The sequence below is a fragment of the Rana temporaria genome, chromosome 3 (assembly GCF_905171775.1).
Source record: "Rana temporaria chromosome 3, aRanTem1.1, whole genome shotgun sequence".
Taxonomy (NCBI): domain Eukaryota; kingdom Metazoa; phylum Chordata; class Amphibia; order Anura; family Ranidae; genus Rana; species Rana temporaria.
This window is the reverse complement of record NC_053491.1, coordinates 386,774,315-386,795,233: the sequence shown is the minus strand read 5'-3', so window position 1 is coordinate 386,795,233 and position 20,919 is coordinate 386,774,315. Positions and strand designations below refer to the sequence as shown.

Here is a 20,919-nt window from a genome sequence, read left to right as displayed (position 1 = left end):
GCACAAAGTGCGGTTTCAAAAGCTGGATCTCGGCGTCCTCTGTGGCTTCCCCTTCCTGGGTCAGTTCAGGTTAGCGTGAAAAACGTCAGAGTGCAGGCCACGCCTATGCATTTCGTTATACGTGACGTCGTCTGGGACTGGCTGCTGCAAAACCATCCCAGAACCACTTTGTACCGTCATCTCCAGCACTCCCTCTGCCGCTTCTTCTGTTGCAACTGCCACCAATATACCCAATGTCAGCTGGTGTCAGAGGGAGTCATGACTTCACCTCCTTATTTACCTGACAGTGATTAGGCCTAGCATCGTTTTGTTGCAGAAAATGATTTCATCTATGGGCAGTGCACAAGAAAACTCTGAAATCACAACTGCTGTCATTTTAGTGTAATACACTGAAAGGCAATTAAAGATGCTAGATCTAGGCAGTTTACAAAATATTCAACTGAAACAGAGATGCAAAAGAAGTTTTACTTTTGAGAAGAATTGTACAGTAATTAACATGCTCTGATGATCTGCCTCAACCCTTATGTGCTTTATGGCTGCAAATGTCATCTGCCTCATCTCCCCCCCTTCAGCCGTTATCTTAGGCTGGAATCACACCTAGGCATTTTTAGTGCTTTTTGCATTTTGCAGATTTGCACTACATAACGTGTTCAATGGACTGTAGCACAAATCTGCACAATGCAAAAAGCACTAAAACTGCATAGGTGTGAATCCAGCCTTATGCCGTGTACACACAGTTGGAATTTCCGACAACAAATGTTCGATGTGAGCTTTTGGTCGCATATTCCGACCGTGTGTATGCTCCATCGGACATTTGCTGTCGGAATTTCCGATAACAAATGTTTGAGAGCTGGTTCTCAATTTTTCCGACAACAAAAGTTCTTGTCAGAAATTCTGATCATCTGTATGCAATTCCGATACACAATAATCCTACGCATGCTCGGAATCAATTCGACGCATGCTCGGAATCATTGAACTTAATTTTTCTCGGCTCGTCGTAGTGTTGTACGAGACCGCGTTCTTGACGTTTGGAATTTCCGACAACATTTGTGTGACCGTGTGTATGCAAGACAAGTTTGAGCGAACCATCCGTCGGAAAAAAAATCCGCGGTTTTGTTGTCGGAATGTTCGAATGTCTGTACGCGGCATTAGACCTCATACATACTATTAGATTTTCTGCAGATTTTTGTCTTAAGATTTACCAAAACCATAGAAACCTTAAAGCCTCATACACACAGTACGATTGCTTGCAGGGGATTGTCTGTTGACAGACTTGTTCTAAAATCTTACCGTTAGTACGCTCCTAAACACGTCCTCTTCAATTGTCTTATGAAATTACACTGTTAAACGTTTATGCAGAATTAAGGTTCAAAAATAAATATTAACATAAACATATTTCATTGAACTGACTGTGATAAATAAAAAAAGGATAAAATATGATTGGCTGCTATAGATACCGTACACATCATTACTGCCTTGTTACGTAAATATGTGCTACGTACAGACTGCAGGGTTGAGAGGTGAGCTAGACTAGGTGACTGAGCAAGAGTGACACCTTTCCATCCCTAAGGCTCCACTCACACCTGTGCGTTTTGTAAACGCATGCAAAATTGCGTAGTTCTGCATGCATTTATAAAACGTGCTAAAACCACATCACATTTGCTGTGCAATTCATTGTAAATGGCATCCCAAACACCGCAAGCTGACATGCATTTTTCTGCATACAAAAATGTGCAAACACTGTAAAATGAGTGGTGTAAAAAAACACCCAAAACTTATGCGGCAAAGGCTCAATGAGCTACTTTGCCTTGTGTAGGGTATCCCATTTAAAGGGGTGGTTCCCCCTAAAACAAATTTCTAACAATACATTCGGAAGACTGCTTACACTGTGGGTAGGCTGGCTTTTTTTCTTTTCGTACATACCTCGATCATATCGCATATCGCCGTTTCATCCCTCGGCTTCCGGGTATGAGTCTTGCTGGACCTAGTTGATTGACGTTCCTCCGGCCGGCGCATACTGCGCGTCACGACTTTCCGACAGAAGCCGAACGTCATTGCGCAGGCGCCGTATAGAGTCGGCTCTATACGGCGCCTGCGCAGTGACGTTCGGCTTCTTTCGGAAAGTCGTGACGTCAAGTATGCGTCGGTCGGAGGAACGTCAATCAACTAGGAACGCCCACTGCCACAAGACTCATACCCGGAAGTCGAGGGATATCGAGGTATGTACGAAAAAAAAAAAAAAAAAGCCAGCCTACCCGCAGTGTAAGCAGTCTTCCAAATGAATCGTTAAAAATTTGTTTTAAGGGGGAACCACCCCTTTAAATGGCAACCAATCAGAAGCCAGTACAGTTGCTATGGCCCAACTGTCTGTACATCCTCAGACTTTAGAGACAAGAACATGAACACTCAGTGCAGTATCCCTAGTAACCATTTAGAGCCTACCTTACATTGGTGTAAGGTCTCAGTGAGCTGCTATGGGTGGCTGCACTGTGCTCCACTGAATAAGGTAGGTAGGGGTGTGAGTCAGTAAGTGGGAAGACTGTGCTCACCATTCCTGTACACTGCCAGCCTTTGCACACTTACACACACAGACTTGTCTCTGACCTTCTCCCTGACCTCACGGTTCTCACTTCTTCCTAGTAGGTTGTACCCTGAAGCCTGCCGGACTCTTCTTCCTCCTCCCCACTGTCCTCTGACGAGCGTCTCCTCCTGTTTGCCATCATCATGTCGGTGAGAAGAGAATCCGCTGGGCTGCCCTGGAAACTACACTTCCCAGCATTCAGCGCGGGACACGGAGCCCTCCATAGAGATGACTGGGAGAGGCGGCTTGTTTAGCTTGTCTAAGCCGAGTAGACATGCTCCCCGCCCGAGCTGAGTGGACCTGCCCAAGCAGACCTGACCTGGCCCTGTCCTGAGCCAAGCAGATCTGCCCCCCACCCGAGCCAGAATACTCGACCTCAATAAATTTTCACTCGCCAAATGCGAGCAGGCGAGTGAAAATTTTGAGGGCTGCTGTTAGTATGCAAGACAAGATCCTGGCACACGCCCTTTTGACAAAAATCAGACACTCGGTTGGCCAACAATCGTACTTTGTGTACGAGGCTTTAGAAAGCAGGCTCTTCAACTCAAAGTCTGATTTCTAATTTCAGATGCTATATGGCAATTCAATGTAAGGATAGATTTCAGATATAAAGATTATGTTAGCTGAAATAAAAACAATAATATCATGACCTTTTGAAGGAACAGATAAGTAAACAGTTTTTTGGTATATTTGTTTTCTTCGTAATAAGATTTATAAACTTATTTTCTAAAAAGAAAATGAATTTCCATAATTTCTTTTACCAGGGTCTCTCCGGTGGGAGCACTGTGTCTGGGACGATGATAGCAGCCCATCACGCAGGGATCTCTGTGTTTGTGACCGGTGGAATAGGGGGAGTACACCGTGATGGAGAGAACAGTAAATACTTTGTTCATATTCATGTTATAGATACCAAAAGAGATCTTTTGACATATACCTAATGTGCCTGTCCAGCATTCCACAGATACTGGCCACCAAAAGAGTGTTTGAGCTGAATGGCCCAGTACATATGACCACTCAGAAAAGTGTTTGCTTCACTTTATGTCATGAACTTGGATAGAGAACATTCCTCAAGAAGCCATTATTTTTATTTATTTTTTCAATTTTGCAGCATTTTCCATTTTTGTTGTTCACAGTAACATCGCAAGTTTACATTTTTTTTACTTTTATGAGCTGGAAAAAATGCAGTCTGGCGATGCGGCGTAAAGGAAGAAGGGAAACAAAATTAAAAACTTTTATTTTGATTATCTTTATAGATTTTCATATCAGAATGTCAACATTTTTAAATGACTGACAGCTAGGCATTTATAGGAAGCTAAAATGAAGGCAGACACATGTATTTGTAGTACAGTGCCTATATTTAAAAATACAGTAAAACCTTGGTTTGAGAGCGTTTTGCAAGACAAGCAACATTTTAAAATAAAATTTGACTTGATATACAAGCGATATCTTGATATACAAGCGATATCTTGATATACAAGTAGCGTCATGTCACAACTGAGTATAAAAGAGAAGAGCGGTGCCTCTATGGTTACATTTAATGAAGGTACAACATTTAGCAACATTCTTACACTTCGAGGCGCCTCTCTTCTCTTTTATACTCTGTAGCTCCTGCTGGATTTTGCGAGTAAAACCCCTTGTGGAGGCTTCCATTTGTGGATGGACATTTTATCGTTACACAACCTGGTCAAATTGCTATAATCTTTTTATATGGACTATAAACTGAAGGACCTAATGAATTAATGGTTGTGGAACAAATCATTTGAGTTTCCATGATTTCTTATGGGGAAATTCGCTTTGATACACAAGTGCTTTGGATTTCAGGCATGTTTCTGGAACGAATTGTGCACGCAATCCAAAGTTTTAAGCCTCGTACACACGATAGGTTAACCAGACGACAACAGTCTGAAGGACGGTTGTCATAGGTTAACCGATGAAGCTGACTGATGGTCTGTCGCGCCTACACACCATCGGTTAAATTACCGATCGCGTCAGAACGCGGTAACGTAAAACACAACGACGTGCTGAAAAAAACGAAGTTCAATGCTTCCAAGCATGCGTCGACTTGATTCTGAGCATGCGTGGATTTTTAACCGATGGTCGTGCCTACTAACCATCGGTTTTGACCTATCGGTTAGGAATCCATAGGTGAATTTTAAAGCAAGTTGGCTTTTTTTTAACCTATGGTTAAATAACCTATGGGGCCTACACACGATCGGTTTTGACCGATGAAAACGGTCCTTCAGACTGCTGTCCTCTAGTTAACCTATCGTGTGTGTGTGCGAGGCCTTACTGTACAGTAGATTTTTGAATGTAGTACAAGCTGTTTTTTCTTTATAGTTCTGCATCAATGCATACCTCCCAACTTTCTGAGATGGGAATGAGGGACACCTATCAGCAAAAGTATGTAGGCATAGGACACACCCCTTTCCACGCCCCCTTAAAGGAGAATTGTACAAAAAAATAAGATTGGTTAAACCCACAAGAGCTTTTTTTACCACTACTATTCCTTTATATTGGCTTTTGGAATTTACAAATACAGCAATTTAGAAATCGGATGAAAGGTTTAGCACTGGGAAACACTTTTTGATAGATAAAAAGTGCATTTTATATACATCTGTATAGATCAGACCAAAATGAGGGACAAATTAGGAGAATGAGGGACAGAGGGACATTGCTCCAAATCAGGGACAGTCCCTCGAAATCAGGGACAGTTGGGAGGTATGATCAATGTTAATCTCCTATATGTTTCAGCCATGGATGTCAGTGCAGACTTGACTGAGCTTGGGAGAACACCAGTAGCTGTGATATCTGCTGGAGTGAAATCCATCCTGGACATTGGCCGCACCCTGGAATATCTGGTAAGTGAATCTTCGAAGCTTAGACTAATTTTGCAGATCTATATTTAAGGAACATTGATTTGGGAAACGGTGAAAGGTTGTCACGGTAAAGCAATTCATGAGAACAGGGCCATGCTTGGGGGTAAATGCTTTCCAAGGTGCTCATTTTTGCTGCTCGCTAAGGCAACAGTTTTTCTGTGTATTTGAGAGTTCTGATTCTAGCAAAACTAAGACATACGTGCTCTGAAGCCTCGTACAAATGCTTGGTTTTCTCGGCAAGAACCAGCAAGAAAACTGGTGGCAGAACTTTCTTGCCGAGTAAACCGTGCGTGTGTACGAAGCTTTGAGGTTTCTCGTCAGGAAATCTGCCCAGAATCTCTACGAGAAAAATAGAGATCCTGCTCTCTATTTTCTCGTCGGGATTCTTGTCGGCCTGTTTCCCGTCGAGAAACCCGAGAGTGTGTATACTTACCTGTCGCTGTGGAAACCCGCGCATGCTCGAAATGACTTTGACGCATGCGCGGTAGCTTCCTAGGCATAGGTAGGATGCAGCAAGATGGCTGCGACGGCATCGAATGTGACGAGCACATGCTCGTCGTACGCAATGACGCCGCTGCGTTCTTGCGTTCCAAAGAACTGTGGTTCTTTTGAAAGGAGCGTCTGTACACTTGGGCGGCAAGAGAATCTTGCCAAGATTTTGGCCCGTGTGTACAAGGCTTTAAAGCGGGGGTTCACCCAAAAAAAATGTTTTTATATTGCACACATTAGAGCCAGCATAGTAAGGGCATTTATTTTCGGCGTTTTTTTTTCTCTGTACATACCTTTTATATTCTGTTTTTGTCCAGGGCTTACGGGTTCCGATGACTGCAGGACTGGGCGTTCCTATGCCTTTAGTAAATAACCCCCTTTGTGTCACTGCTGTGGTCTTCGGGCCAATAGTAAAGATCATTGGCTGTGTCGGGTGCATCATTGCATGGCACCTTTAGTACTGAGAACTACAGAGCAATAAAATGATAGCTGGCTGTCATAATAAACAGCTGCGGAGTCTTAAAGCGGATGTGCCACGGGAACAAAATATTAAAAGTCAGCAGCTACAAATACTGCAGCTGCTGACTTTTAATATTAGGACACTTACCTGTCCTGGAGTCCAGCGCCGATCGCAGCAGAGCACGAGCGATCGCTCGTCACTCTGCTGCTCCCCCCGCCATCCACGCTGAGGGAACCAGGAAGTGAAGCGCTGCGGCTTCACTGCCCGGTTCCCTACGGCGCATGCGCGAGTCGCGCTGCGCCCGCCGATTGGCTCACACGCTGTGTGCTGGGAGCCGAGTGTTCCCAGCACACAACGGGCGACAGACGGGATGTGACGGAATGCCCGTCTTTCGCCCGTATCGTGTGGCCGGAAGTGGGTGCAAATACCTGTCTTTAGACAGGTGTCTGCACCCCCCTCCCCCCTGAAAGGTGTCAAAAGTGACACCGGAGGGGGGGAGGGTTCCGATCAGCGGGACTCCACTTTAGGGTGGAGGACCGCTTTAATGACATGCAGCATGCAGAGCATAGAGCTGCAGCAAAGTAAAGAAAATCTGCTTTATTCGGCTTTTAAAATGAAAGCCAAATTTCAGTTTTGCTTCTTTGAATTCATTGGCAGGAAACAGAAGGGGTCTGTGTTTCCACTTTTGGGGATTCCAGAGACTTTCCGGCTTTTTTCACCCCGCGCAGCGGCTGCCAGGCTCCATATAATGTCCGCAATGAGGAAGAAGCTGCAAAGCTTATTGGTAAGTCCAGTAATTTCTGTATGCTCAAAAAAGTTCACATTCTTTCTGTTATATAAAAAGATACCTCTGCTGCCATCAGATCATTAGTCATGATGAAGACATTGATGTATCTAACATGGGATTTTTCTCTTTACCATGCTGTCCTACATATCATTGTGTCCAGTGGTGGCTGGTGATCAAAATGTTTGGGAGGCGCAAACAAACAAAAAAAAAAAACATCAATTGCAGCCTCACTGTGCCCATCAATTGCTGCCATTGTGCCCATCAATTGCTGCCACTGTGCCCATCAATTGCTGCCACTGTGCCCATCAAACGCAGCCACTGTGCCAAAAAATTGTCACCACTGTGCCATAAAATTGTCGCCACTGTGCCATAAAATTGTCGCCACTGTGCCATGCCATCAAACGCAGCCACTGTGCCCATCAATTGTCACCACTGTGCCATGCCATCAAATGCAGCCACTGTGCCCATCAATTGTCACCACTGTGCCATGCCATCAAATGCAGCCACTGTGCCATCAATTGTTGCCACTGTGCCATGCCATCAATTGTCGCCACTGTGCCATGCCATTGTCGCCACTGTGCCCATCAATTGTCGCCACTGTGTCCTGCCAAACGCAGCCACTGTGCCATCAATTGTCGCCACTGTGCCATGCCATCAAACGCAGCCACTGTGCCCATCAATTGTCACCACTGTGCCATGCCATCAAACGCAGCCACTGTGCCATCAATTGTTGCCACTGTGCCATGCCATCAATTGTTGCCACTGTGCCATACCATCAATTGTCGCCACTGTGCCATGCCATTGTCGCCACTGTGCCCATCAATTGTCGCCACTGTGTCATGCCAAACGCAGCCACTGTGCCATCAATTGTCGCCACTGTGCCATGCCATCAAACGCAGCCACTGTGCCATACCATCAAAGCAGCCACTGTGCCTATCAATTGTCACCACTGTGCCATGCCATCAAACGCAGCCACTGTGCCATCAATTGTTGCCACTGTGCCATGCCATCAATTGTCGCCACTGTGCCATGCCATCAATTGTCGCCACTGTGCCATGCCATTGTCGCCACTGTGCCCATCAATTGTCGCCACTGTGTCATGCCAAACGCAGCCACTGTGCCATCAATTGTCGCCACTGTGCCATGCCAAACGCAGCCACTGTGCCATGCCATTGTCGCCACTGTGCCCATCAATTTTCGTCACTGTGCCATGCCATTGTCGCCACTGTGCCCATCAATTGTTGCCACTGTGCCATGCCAAACACAGCCACTGTGCCAAGCCATTGTCGCCACTGTGCCAAGCCATTGTCGCCACTGTGCCAAGCCATTGTCGCCACTGTGCCAAGCCATTGTCGCCACTGTGCCAAGCCATTGTCGCAACTGTGCCAAGCCATTGTCGCCACTGTGACATGCCAAACGCAGCCACTGTGCCATGCCAAACGCAGCCACTGTGCCATGCCAAACGCAGCCACTGTGCCATGCCAAACGCAGCCACTGTGCCATGCCAAACGCAGCCACTGTGCCATGCCAAACGCAGCCACTGTGCCATGCCATTGTCACCACTAGGCCCATCAATTGTCACCACTGTGCCATGCCAAACGCAGCCACTGTTCCCATCAATTGTCGCCACTGTGCCATGCTATTGTCGCCACTGTGCCCATCAATTGCTGCCAGTTTGCCCCTAAAATGCTGCCAGATTGCCCCCCCGCCAGGCACTTACCTTTCTTGGTCAGCCATTCTCGGATCTTCCTCCACGTCCACGATCCCTCGAAGTAGTCCTGCCCTCGATGTCGCTTCAGCCAATAAGGTTACCGGTAACCAGAACCGGTTAACCAGGGAACGTACACCCCCTGCGTTCCCTGGTTAACTATTTGGAAGCCGATTACAGTCCTCAGGCTGTAATCGGAAAACCGATCCGAGCCGCTGGCTCTGATAGACACTTCCAAAGCCAACTAGCTGCCATTATTCAGATGGCCGGCGCTCACCAGGGGGCCGGCCATCTGAATAGTGGGCAGCAGCGGCAATACATAGATTCATGCAATACATGAATCTATGTATTGTTTTTCAGTGGCGGTGCAAGAGCGAGATGGAGGGGGGCGCTCCTGCGCCATCTATGGACACACCTCCACTGATTTTTGTCTCACCACAGCAACAGTAAATTCTATAACACAATTTAAAAAGTACTGGGTGCTTTTTCTAAAGCTAATGGTGAGAACAGTTACAAAATGACAGCATGAAAATATTTTCAGGGAACTATACCAATCGCCTTGCTGAGGTCAATAAATTAAATTGTTATTCTCCTTTAAGGAATTGATGAAAAAGAAAAAGTATTTAGGCTTTGTCTTGGTAAGGACAGAACTTTGCTATCTCATGTCAGATCTGCCCCTCTGTTGTCTGGTGATCCAATGACTAGTAAAGGATCAATTAGTAGCAGGAGAGGTGAAGGAAGCACAGAATGCACAAAATTAATAAATCATAAACGGGGAGATCCTTGCACTGCAGAGTTTCAGTTTCAGCTTCTTCTCCAGCAGAGACACCACCAAATCTCACTCCAAATCTAGCAGAGGCAGCAGTGCTGTAGATCTCACTCTGCAGATATACAGGTATGAGGCTCTAAAAGTGCCTAGCCACTGAAAGTGCACTGATGTTTTTCAGAATTCCATATAAAAAGTAAATCTTTCTGGGAACTCCTGAGGCACAATTAACATTTCTGGATGTTCCCTACAATAAACCAAATCTTCACTTTTTGATATCAAGCCCATTTGTTTTGCTTTCTTCTGGATCAAAACGGATGTTCCCTATAATATACCAAATCTTCACTTTTTGATTACAAGTTCATTTGTTTTGCCTTCTTCTGGATCAAAACATGCATCATTTTTAGGCCCCTTCCAGACAGGGATCAGCTCAGTGGCGAAATCTGTGAGCTGATTCCTGCTGAACAAGCGGGTGGCTGGTCTGTGTGCGCTCTACAGACACGGCCTCTATGGGAAGTCGGATATAAATGCATCGACTGTCCATTTACACCTGATGGCCACCCGATCCGATCTGCTAGACGGATGGGGAACAGATACCAATCCTTCTTCTGTTTTTAGTGGATCATGTCAGATTGGATGTCAGTGGGTGTAAATGGACACAAGTCGGTTTACATCTGCCACTCCATAAAGGGTCCAATCAGTTCTGCCTGAAAAATTGACAGGCGGACCTGATCAGTCCACCAGTGTGAAAGGGTCCTATTTCACTTTGTAACACTTGATTGCAAAATGTACAACTTCTTTTGTTTGCGGTCAGCTACTAACATAATAAAGTTGAGCATTTTGGAGTGTCAAGATAATCAGAATTTACGTGTGGCTTGGCTAAGGAGAGCAAGCAAAGTTTTTTTTTTTCCTTTTTTAAATAGTATTGGTACATTCTACACTTCTTTAGAGAATTGATAGTACATAACAAATCCCAGTTCTATTTTTTAATTAAAATAAATTAAAGAAAATGCCAGACAATAGGATCAAGGGGTAATATGATTTTCTCCTATGATCGTTAGCTCCATCTAGTTGGCCATAATACTTGAATAAAAAACACTGCATTATGGCCACTCTATTAAACTGGCACTCATAGGAGATAATCATTAAAAAAAATACGGCAAACATTCCTTGTGGCAAGTGCTTAAAACGTTCACACAGTGAATGTTTTTTAGATAGAATCCAAAATATTTCCATTGCCTTTTTATAGAGCAGGGAATGACTATAAATGATGTCAATTTTTTATTGCTCTCTCTGTGGAGATTTCCCAGAATCTCTTGCTTTGGTTGTCTAAAAGCACACTAAGTATGAGAGAATCTTCCAAATAGGGACACAAGCTGTGATATATTTGGGGAAAGGTTGGAATCTGTGATAATACATACCTTTTAAAGCTGAACTCCATACAAATTAAATACTGTCTAAATACAAAAGGCATGTGTATTTTAGCTTGAATGTTGGTGTGCTTTGGTTATTTCTTCCAGATATGCAGAGTAATCCAGTGTAAAATGTTGCCTCTGTGCAAGAGCTTGCTGTAATATAGACCAGACACTGCTGCTCTCTCTCCGTGTGCACATGGACTGGTCTTGTCTCCGCCCCCTCTTGTAGCTTTCTGCAGTCAGGCTGTAGTGGGTGGAGACCGCTGGGTCCCTCCCACGGATCTGCTGTCTGCACAGACTATGTACAGCAGGGGTCTCCAAACTGTGGCCCGGGGGCCAGATGTGGCCCTTTACTTGCTTTTATCTGGCCCTTGGGGCAATATTTCATCTTCTGACACCAACAAAGGGGCACAATTCCTCCCAGTGACACCAACAAAAGGGCACAATTCCTCCCAATGACACCAACAAAGATGCACAATTCCTCCTAATGACACCAACAAAGGGGCACAGTTCCTCCCAATTACATCAACAATGGGTCATTACTCCTCTTACTGACACCAAAAAATGGGGCATTGTTTACTCTTGCTGATACCGGAACATTTTTCTATTTCCAGTGGCCACAGTCCGGCCCCCCTAAAGTCTGAAGAACAGTAAACTGGCCCTTTGTTTAGAAAGTTTGGAGACCCCTGATGTACAGTATGGTGATGATGTCACTGCTAATTGAACAAGGCCAAGGGTTTGTAAAGGCATTTGGTGCAAAATGGATGCATATCCTCTGTGGCTATTGAAGAATATATCTAAAGTTTTTGTGCTTGGAGTTCTACTTTAAAAAGCAGCTTATTGGCAGTGGTTTGAGAATTAATAACCCAGCTACTGTATTTGTATGTCCTTTATCAGAAAATGGAAACATCTTTCTCTTGTCACTTGCTTGATGTCATATACCTGAATGTTTATTCCATACCTTCTACCTACAGCTCATTCCCTAGAGCTCAGAGTGGGCAGCGGGGTCCTCATTGCTGTTCCTATCCCTCCGGAGCATGCTGCCTCTGGAGAGATAATAGAGGAAGCCATTCAACAAGCACTGGAAGAAACCAGGTCTGTGTCATCCTGTCTCTCACTCATACTGCCTAATTGTATGTACTGTAAAATAGGTTAGAATAGTAAAATAGTAGAGAGAACTGAACTCTTATAATGACAACACAGGTAGGCAGAGCTGGAAACTTGAGAGATCTCAAAGCTGTTGTCCCTGCTATAAGAGGCCAGAGGCGGATTCAGTCCATTGATATATTTTCTCAATTGAATTATGTGTATCTCTAGTCCAAAATGTACGGTTTGGGCTAAAGTGGGGTTTAGAATCCCTGTCAGGTTTTTATTGCTGTCTGTATCCTTGCTGGGTAGATTTGCCTTTCTTATTTGTGTTGGTGACCTTTTGTCACAGAAAGTAACGGGAAATCCAAAACTATGATTGTCGTAGGAAAAGGAATTGAGGGGAACTCTTCCACAGGGAACAGCTGTCTAAGGCCTCGTACACACGATCGGTTAACCAGAGGATAACGGTCTGATGGACCGTTTTCATCGGTCCAAACCGATCGTGTGTAGGCCCCATAGGTTATTTAACCTTCGGTTAAAAAAAACAGCAACTTGCTTTAAAATTTTAACCTATGGTTTCCTAACCGATAGGTCAAAACCGATCGTTAGTACGCACAACCATCGGTTAAAAATCCACGCATGCTCAGAATCAAGTCGACGCATGCTTGGAACCATTGAACTTCGTTTTTTTAAGCACGTCGTTGTGTTTTACGTCCCATCGTTCTGACAAGATCGGTTATTTAACCGATGGTGTGTAGGCGCGACAGACCATCAGTCAGCTTCATCGGTTAACCTATGACAACGGTCCGTCGGTCCATTCTCATCGGATGTACTGATCGTGTGAAAGCGGCATTAGAGGAAATTGCCTCTTACTCCCTATTGTATCTCCAAGACAGAGAAAAATTGGAAATCTACCCAACAAGACACAATAAAACTCCCTGTCAGTTTTTTATTTTATTTGAACGTATATGTCATCCCTCACCTTGTAAAACAACCCATTCAGTTTAAAATAGAACTGAAAGGGAAAACACTATACCCTTTTCCCTCTTTTTATAAGTGATCAGCAGGACATTGATCTTCTTAGTGAATGGCTGTGGGGGGGGTGTCAGGACAAGTCTGATCATTAGAAGAGAGCAGGTTGAGTTCCTAGCATAGCTAGAGAATAGACATGTGCAATTTGTTTCGGGCCAAATATAAATTTGGATTAATTTCGCTGAAATTAATTAAATTTCATATAATCGTTTTCTAACAAATTCCAAATTTTCAGAATGATTTAAATTTGGATTGGTCAATAAATGATCAAATGATTAGAATTCTGTTTGAAGAATAGCTGCCATATCCTTAACAACCGATGACTCATTAGCTCACAGGTAGGAAAGAAGAGGGGGTTGGGACTTTAAATGAGGTATGCATGAGAGAACTCAAAGATGAGACAGTGTAATATGGATGCGTTTATTTGTCTAAAACACACAGCAGAGCGTGCAATTTCGAATGTATACATAATAGTAAACATACATGACAGTGCATATAAAAAGCATGATGCAAAAACCATAAACATTGTATAACAACTTATTCCTCGCATTATTTAAAAATATAGAATCATTTAACCCAAGGTAGGTCCTAAAACTGAAACATGTAGCATCTGTGTAAGCCTGAGACGCCTTTCATGGCATTATAGCCAATCTTCAGGGGCGGATGTGTAGTGGGGTAAGATCTGCAGAAGGACACAAGTATAATATGTAAGTTTTAGCATAACACCTGAATAATGGGAAACAATAAGAGAGATGGAAAAACTCATTTCCAGCATGTGAGGATGTGCGACTAGGAACGCACGGGTCGCTAGGGTTGTCTGCAACCGGGAACTGAGGTAGGGCCTGTGGGAAAACCAAGAGCATAAACATGTATCACAGATGAATGTATGTTCAACTGGCAGGTGACTGGGGCTCCCATCTAAATTAGATAATTAATAACATTAGTGAAACCCAAATGGGTAAGTAGTAATTGGGTTATAGTAAAAGCCCCTAACCCAAGTAGTAGCTGGGGATAATAAAGAGGGGTTCGCTGCTCACAGATGAATGTAAACAAAAGAATACCAGCAATGCTGAAAAAAAAGTGTCACAGTTGTGTTTTACTTTTTACACTTTTTTGGTGCATGAGTAGGGGTATTATGTATCTCATACTTATTCACATGGGGGGGACCACGATCAGGGGGCCCCCTTGTTAAATTCCAATAGATTACCCCTCGCACCCCCATAACTACCTGGACAGGGTTGTAGGGAAGAGGCTCTTGTCACCATCAACATGGGTTTGGTATATATTTTGGCATGGGGTTCCCGTTAAAATCCATACCAGACGGAAGGACCTGTTATGGTTTGGGGGGGGGGGGGGGGACCACATGCTGTTTTTTCTTTTTTTCTGCATTTTTCTATTGTCGGAATTCTTTTGTTCACATTTCAGCTGATGAGTCATCGGTTGTTAAGGATGCGGCAGCTGGCTTCCTGGCCCACTCCTTAACAACCAGCTATTTTTCACACAGAATTTGAATTGGTTGATAATTTCCAAAAATTGGGATATTTTCGGAAAATTGTTCCACCCATATAAAAGTCAGCAGCTACCAAAAGTGTAGCTGCTGACTTTTATTAATTGGACACTCGCCTGTCCCAGGTTCCAGGAATGCGTCCAAAGCCCCACTCATCTCCCCCTTCTCTCTGTTGCGCCAGCATGGTCACTGTGAGTGCCCGGCTGTGACATGTCCCAAATGATTGCCAAGAGGGAGGGGGGAGATGTGAACTTCCTTTCCGGCGCCGCAGTTCCCCCGGGATGAGGTGGAAGCTAGATAAAAATATGGTATCCACCCCCCCCCCCCCCCCCCAAAAAAAATGACATGACAAATGTGGCATGTCAAAGGGTGAACTGCACTTTAAGCGGAAGTTCCATTTTTTTGGGTGGAACTCGGCTTTAACTATTCCCCCAGTATGGCCAAAACTAGCATCATGTTTTGTCTAGAGATTTAGTTTAAAAGGCTTTTTTTGTTTGGTTTTAATATTTATTTATTTTTTAATATTTTTATTGTGATGTTTAGGCTGCAGGGGATCAGAGGAAAAGATGTGACACCTTTTGTCCTACAAAGAGTGAATGAGTTGACTGGAGGAAGATCACTGGAATCTAGTATCCTTTGTTGGTTTACATTTGCCCAATAATAATTTTCATATGATTTCATACTAATACCATGCCCTCTTTTTATGATTGCGTTTTTTTTGCCAGATTTGTAGGTGTTCCCTCTGATAGCTAACTCTACCAGATATTGCAAACTTCTAAAGAAAAATTACTTATGGGATAGAACCCCCGGAGATTGTATTGCAGATGGGGCAGAGCCTGAGCTGGAAAGGGTTGGCTCTATGGCACTTCCACTTTCAGTGAGTCATTGTTGGTCCCACAGTAGATATGTGTTGGTTTAGGTTTTAGCTTTCAGCAGAGAGCTCCCAACTCTGAGTTTGATCACCTAATGTAAACCCCCCGCCCCCTCGTAAACCCTAAACCTCACACAAACCTTTTGCGATTTGAAGTCTAATTGAACTCTCAGTTTAAATCAGCGAATATATTCCATGTGCCCCAAAAGAAAAGTTGTGCAAAGACTTAGGCTGCATTCACACCTGAGCGTTTTGTCGCCTGAAGCATGAAGCTATAAAACACTAGAGGGGAAAAAATACATTATTCTCTATAGAGATGGTTCACATTTCCACTCCAAAACGCCTGAAGCCGAATGCCTGAAGCTCAAACAAGTTCTGGATCTTTTTTTGTCGCGCGAATCAAGCTGATTTGGGCGTTTTTGAACATTTGTATTCCCATCGAAACGAATGGAAACACTCGATTCAAGCGTCTAGCGCGACAACGAGTGTTTCTACGGGCGTTTTGTCGCTTTAATCTGTTCTGTGAAATAGAATATTCACCCAGGAAGAAGATAAAAAAGATCTACAAACATAGCAATAAATGATGAAAGAGATGAGCATTTTTCCTATTGGCTAAAATAAAAAATGACGAAGTTCAAAAACGTCAGACAACGCTGTATGCAAACGCACGAATACGGGTTAATACGCGCGACAAAACGACCGAAAACGCTACGCTCAGGTGTGAATGCGGCCTTAAAGTTCATTGTCTTTAGAAAGCAACGACATCAGAAAAGCCTGTCTCCTGCCAGCATGCTGTAGAGAAGGTCCCTTCTTGTTTGGGTGGAGCAGTGAAATCTAAGTCAGATCTAGCGCTCTCCAGGCTTGAGCTTTGCTGATGGCAGAGCTGTAGAAAGACTGAAGACATCTAGTGGCAGAGAGGAATTACTGCAGGTGACAGTGCTGGAGAGGAGGTGAGTATTTAAAGTGTTTGTAAACCCTGTTTGTGTGATTTTTACCTACAGGTAAGCCTATAATAAGGCTTACCTGTAGGTAAAATAAATATCTCCTAAACCTGCATGGTTATTCTCCGAATGAAAGATTTTCCCCCATGAAAGATACCTGTGCTGAAATCCCCCTGCACTGCTCTGCTAGACAGGAATCACTATGTAAATGAAATAAGTGGATATAGTTATATCCAAGCATTCAGGAAATGAATGCAAAGTATTTAAGGTTGACCTCCAGCTTCCCCTTCAGTCTTGCACAATTGTCAGATAGAACCCACCTAATTTTCTGTCTGAGGGATGTCCAGGATCATCTAGCACTTTCCTTCCAAGCTTGACTGGCCCTGCCCTGCTCCTTTCATTTAATGGAATTTATTTTATTTCTATTATGAAGGCTCCAGACTGACATCCACCCATCAAGGCATTTTGACATAACTCCCCCCAAGAGCAAGTCCCCCCCCCCCCAAACATATATATATATATATAGGTCTGGATAGGAAGGCCTTCTTATTAATTAATCAACACTTAATAGTTATCACATTCTAGAGGAGTGTATAGGCCACCCCACAATTCCTCCCCCCCCTTTTCACCCTTTAACTTTTTATTATATATATATATATATATATATATATATATATATATATATATATATATATATATATATATATAGTGTGTGTGTGTGTGTGTGTATATATATATATATATATATATATATATATATATATATATATATATATATATATAGGTCCCAAAATAATACACACTTATTTAGATATCACTTTTTTGGGGTTTCCCCCCTTTTCTTTTCCTTTTTTTTTTTTTTTAACATTCTTTTCCCCACTATACATAAGAGTGCTAACCATTGTCACCCCCCTTTTTTTTTTGGGGGGGGATCTCGCTATTTCTCCCTTTCCCTCTGCCCTCTGTACCTTATCTTACTTTGACCCTGTCTTGTCCCTCCCTTGCCTTTCCCTGTCTCTCTCCAGCCTATTCTCTCCCGACAAGGGGCCAGATTCTCATACATCCCCGTATCTTTGCGTCGGCGTAATGTATCCGATTTACGTTACGCCTCTGCAACTTAGACGGGCAAGTGCTGTATTCTCAAAGCACTTGCTCCGTAAGTTGCGGCGGCGTAGCATAAATCGGCCGGCGTAAGCCCGCCTAATTCAAATTTGGAACAGGGGGGGTGTGTTATGTAAAATACCCATGACCCGACTTGATTGATGTTTTTCACGAACGGCGCATGTGCCGCCCGTGGAAATCTCCCAGTGTGCATTGCTCCTAATACGCCGCAAGGACGTATTGGTTTTGACGTGAACGTAAATTACGTCCAGCCCCATTCATGTACGAGTTACGCAAACAACGTAAAATTTTCAAATTTTGTCACGGGAACGACGGCCATACTTAACATTGGTACGCCGCACTTACGCCACCATATAGCAGGGGTAACTATACGCCGGGAAAAGCCTAACGTAAACGGCGTAACTGTACTGCGTCGGCCGGGCGTACGTTCGTGAATTCGCGTATGTAGCTGATTTACATATTTCGAAATCAGCGTACACGCCCCTAGCGGCCAGCGTAAGTATGCAGGTATGATCTGACGGCGTAAGAGACTTACGCCTGTCGGATCTAATAGATATCTATGCGTAACTGATTCTAAGAATCAGGCGCATAGATACGACCGGCCGGACTCAGAGATACGACGGCGTATCTGGAGATACGCCGTCGTATCTCCTCTGAGAATCTGGCCCTTTGGGTCTAATTTAGACGAAGAAGTCGGAAGGAATAGGACTGTGGATGATATGTAGGAGATAAGGGGATATGTTATTTTAACAACAATAATTAATATAAATATAAGTTAAATACTATTAAGGGGTTATATTGAGACCGTGTATGTGTGTTTGATTAATGTTTGTAATTGTAAATAATGTGTATTTATTTATTTGTTTGTAATGTTTAAAAAATTAATAAAGAAACCTTTAAAAAAAAAAAAAAAAAAAAAAGAGCAAGTTCACTGCTTGCATAAGGGATAACGACTCTTGGGAGGAGTACTGAGGCAGGTTGCTGTGATGTTTTCAGGAAGCTATGTACAGAACTTTTCTGGCTCCTTCCAGTTTCCTGCATCACATAGAGCAGCACAGATACCCCGTGGTGACATAATGTGGTCTTAAATAAGGTATATAATGAAAACAGGTTTTATTATAAAAATCTGTAAAAAAAAAAAAAAAAGGCAAAATATTAGCAGATAACACATCAGCTTTCAAATATATGCAAAACAACGTTTTACCAGAATAACACATGCTGATATTATTTACATGATTGCAAGATCAAATAGACACACACACACATGACCTTTTTATTTTTTTTCTTAAGCAAACATTGCCTGCTCCTGAGCGACTCTGTCATAAAGAAAAACCCCTGTGTGAAATGGGCTCTGGTAAAAGCTGGCGTATCCTAACTTTAGATTGCAGAGAGAGTGATAGGACATTTGCACACATATTTTCTTATCCCTTGCAAAGATATTGCTCTTGTAAAGAATAATGCAAAGGTGGGAAGTCGCATTGCTGCAGCCCTCTGCCAGATCCGGAAACCTAAAGGGGGCACAAGAAAGGGACCCCATCAGCGGGAGAGACAAGAGGATGATGCAAACCAGGATTCTAGGCCGGTAAGGCATCTCTAAATGATAAATGTACCTTTATTAAAGTATCCTGAGTAGCCTATGATTTTAAAGAGAATCTGTATGACTTTGTGAGGCGTGTTTACAGTAAAATATAACAGTAAAAATAACTCAAACCAGAAGTAAATTACAAAGAATAGGAACTATTGTAACATTTTGCAAAGTTAATGTGGTCATTTTGTCTCAATCCTTTCCAGGTGGTAATTGGTGGCATCATTGTGGACTTTATTGCGAAGGCAACTCAGGATAAAATGGAGGTATGGATATGTTACTGTATATTCTCCAACAATCCTAAAGTAACAAGGACATGAGACCACACGGGTAAAAGATGGTCTCACAAATATTTACAGCCTAAAGGGGTTTCAAAATGGTAAGTATACTTATATGTGGTCCATTTACTAAAGAGTCGGTCTGCCAAAAGCTGGTTATTTTTTTATGGATAGTTGCAAGTAGATAGAAACAACCACCGACTTTCTATAGTGAACCTGAGCTGTGCCAATTCAGTGAAAAGTAGTTTTTTAATTCCCCCACCTCTTTGTTGCTGATGCAGGCCTTCCTTGCTCATTTCTGCCACCCTATTTGCCAACCAACTACCCTATATACCAACCATATCCCCAAGAAAAGAGACAATCGCTAGGCCTGAAAGCAGTCATGTTTGGGTGTGTGGAAGGTCCTTAGCCCTGTCTCCCCAATGTGACAGTACAAGGACCCAGCTATTGGCTGTTCAGTTATCCAGAGCTGCATTTTAGAAGGAAGAAGAAAAAGTTGATACCTGGAAGTACTGTGTATGTTGCTTGCAGATTGGATGGTTGGGGAGTGACCCAGTTGGGATGGGGGAGTTGTGCAGGTTGATGGGTGTGAGAGTGTGGACTATCAAATTGACCCATACATTTGCCCTGAATGGATTAAAGAGGATCTTCATCTTCAGCCAGAAAGCTATCAGTCTTGTTGTTCAAGTTCCACAGTTCCAGGGTATCCTATGCTCCCTATCCCCATTGAAGTTCATAGTTCCCCAATAAAAACAAAATAAAAAAACCCTAGACTGATTCTTGTGCCAGTGAAAGACTGCTGAAAATGCTGTGTACCTGTCTAAATGTGCGCTAAGGGGAGTAAATAAGCCCAAACTACCTGCGGCTCTTTAGGGGGATGCACTATATACATTACAAAGAATTCAGCAGGGAGAGTGAGACAGTAGAGTGAGGGCCACAACCAAGTGCCCCAACTGGGTTACTTACAAATGTGCAACCTAGATATGTGTATGTATGAATGTGAGTTAAGGACCTTAGATTGTAAGCTCCTTGAGGACAGGGACTGGTGTGAATGTATAATAAATATGTAAAGCGCTGTGTAAATTGACAGCACTATATAAGTACCTGTAATAAGTATGAAAACAAATAATAATTTGGGCTAAACTGAATTAACAGAGTATTCATCTGCCAGTAGTTAGTAATGGGCACAGTGGATTTCCTGCCAGCAACTGAAAACCAAAAATATAAGCTGGCATTTGTTATAGGATTACTTTCATGTTCATAAATTCTCAAGAAAACATCCCAAAAAAAACAAAAAAAAACGAATTCCCATACTTTTATGTAAAAATAGGACACTTATTAAAAATGATGAGAAACATGAGGGAGAGTACTAGAGAATTAATAGACAAGAAGAGGAACATAACTTTTTTTCT

General features: G+C 43.1%; 1 protein-coding gene across 5 annotated transcripts in view; it reads left to right on the top strand.

Moving 5' to 3' along the window:
- The window catches only part of LOC120932901 (pseudouridine-metabolizing bifunctional protein C1861.05-like), a 63,414-nt gene that overhangs the window by 19,572 nt on the left and 22,923 nt on the right, over positions 1-20,919 (top strand). For all 5 annotated transcript variants that reach the window (XM_040345735.1, XM_040345736.1, XM_040345734.1 and 2 more), the window contains exons 5-11: positions 3,346-3,457; positions 5,333-5,439; positions 7,064-7,190; positions 12,057-12,177; positions 15,254-15,339; positions 19,081-19,226; positions 19,436-19,495. In XM_040345735.1, coding sequence (XP_040201669.1) covers positions 3,346-3,457; positions 5,333-5,439; positions 7,064-7,190; positions 12,057-12,177; positions 15,254-15,339; positions 19,081-19,226; positions 19,436-19,495 — 759 coding nt within the window. The remainder of the gene's footprint in view (positions 1-3,345; positions 3,458-5,332; positions 5,440-7,063; positions 7,191-12,056; positions 12,178-15,253; positions 15,340-19,080; positions 19,227-19,435; positions 19,496-20,919) is intronic.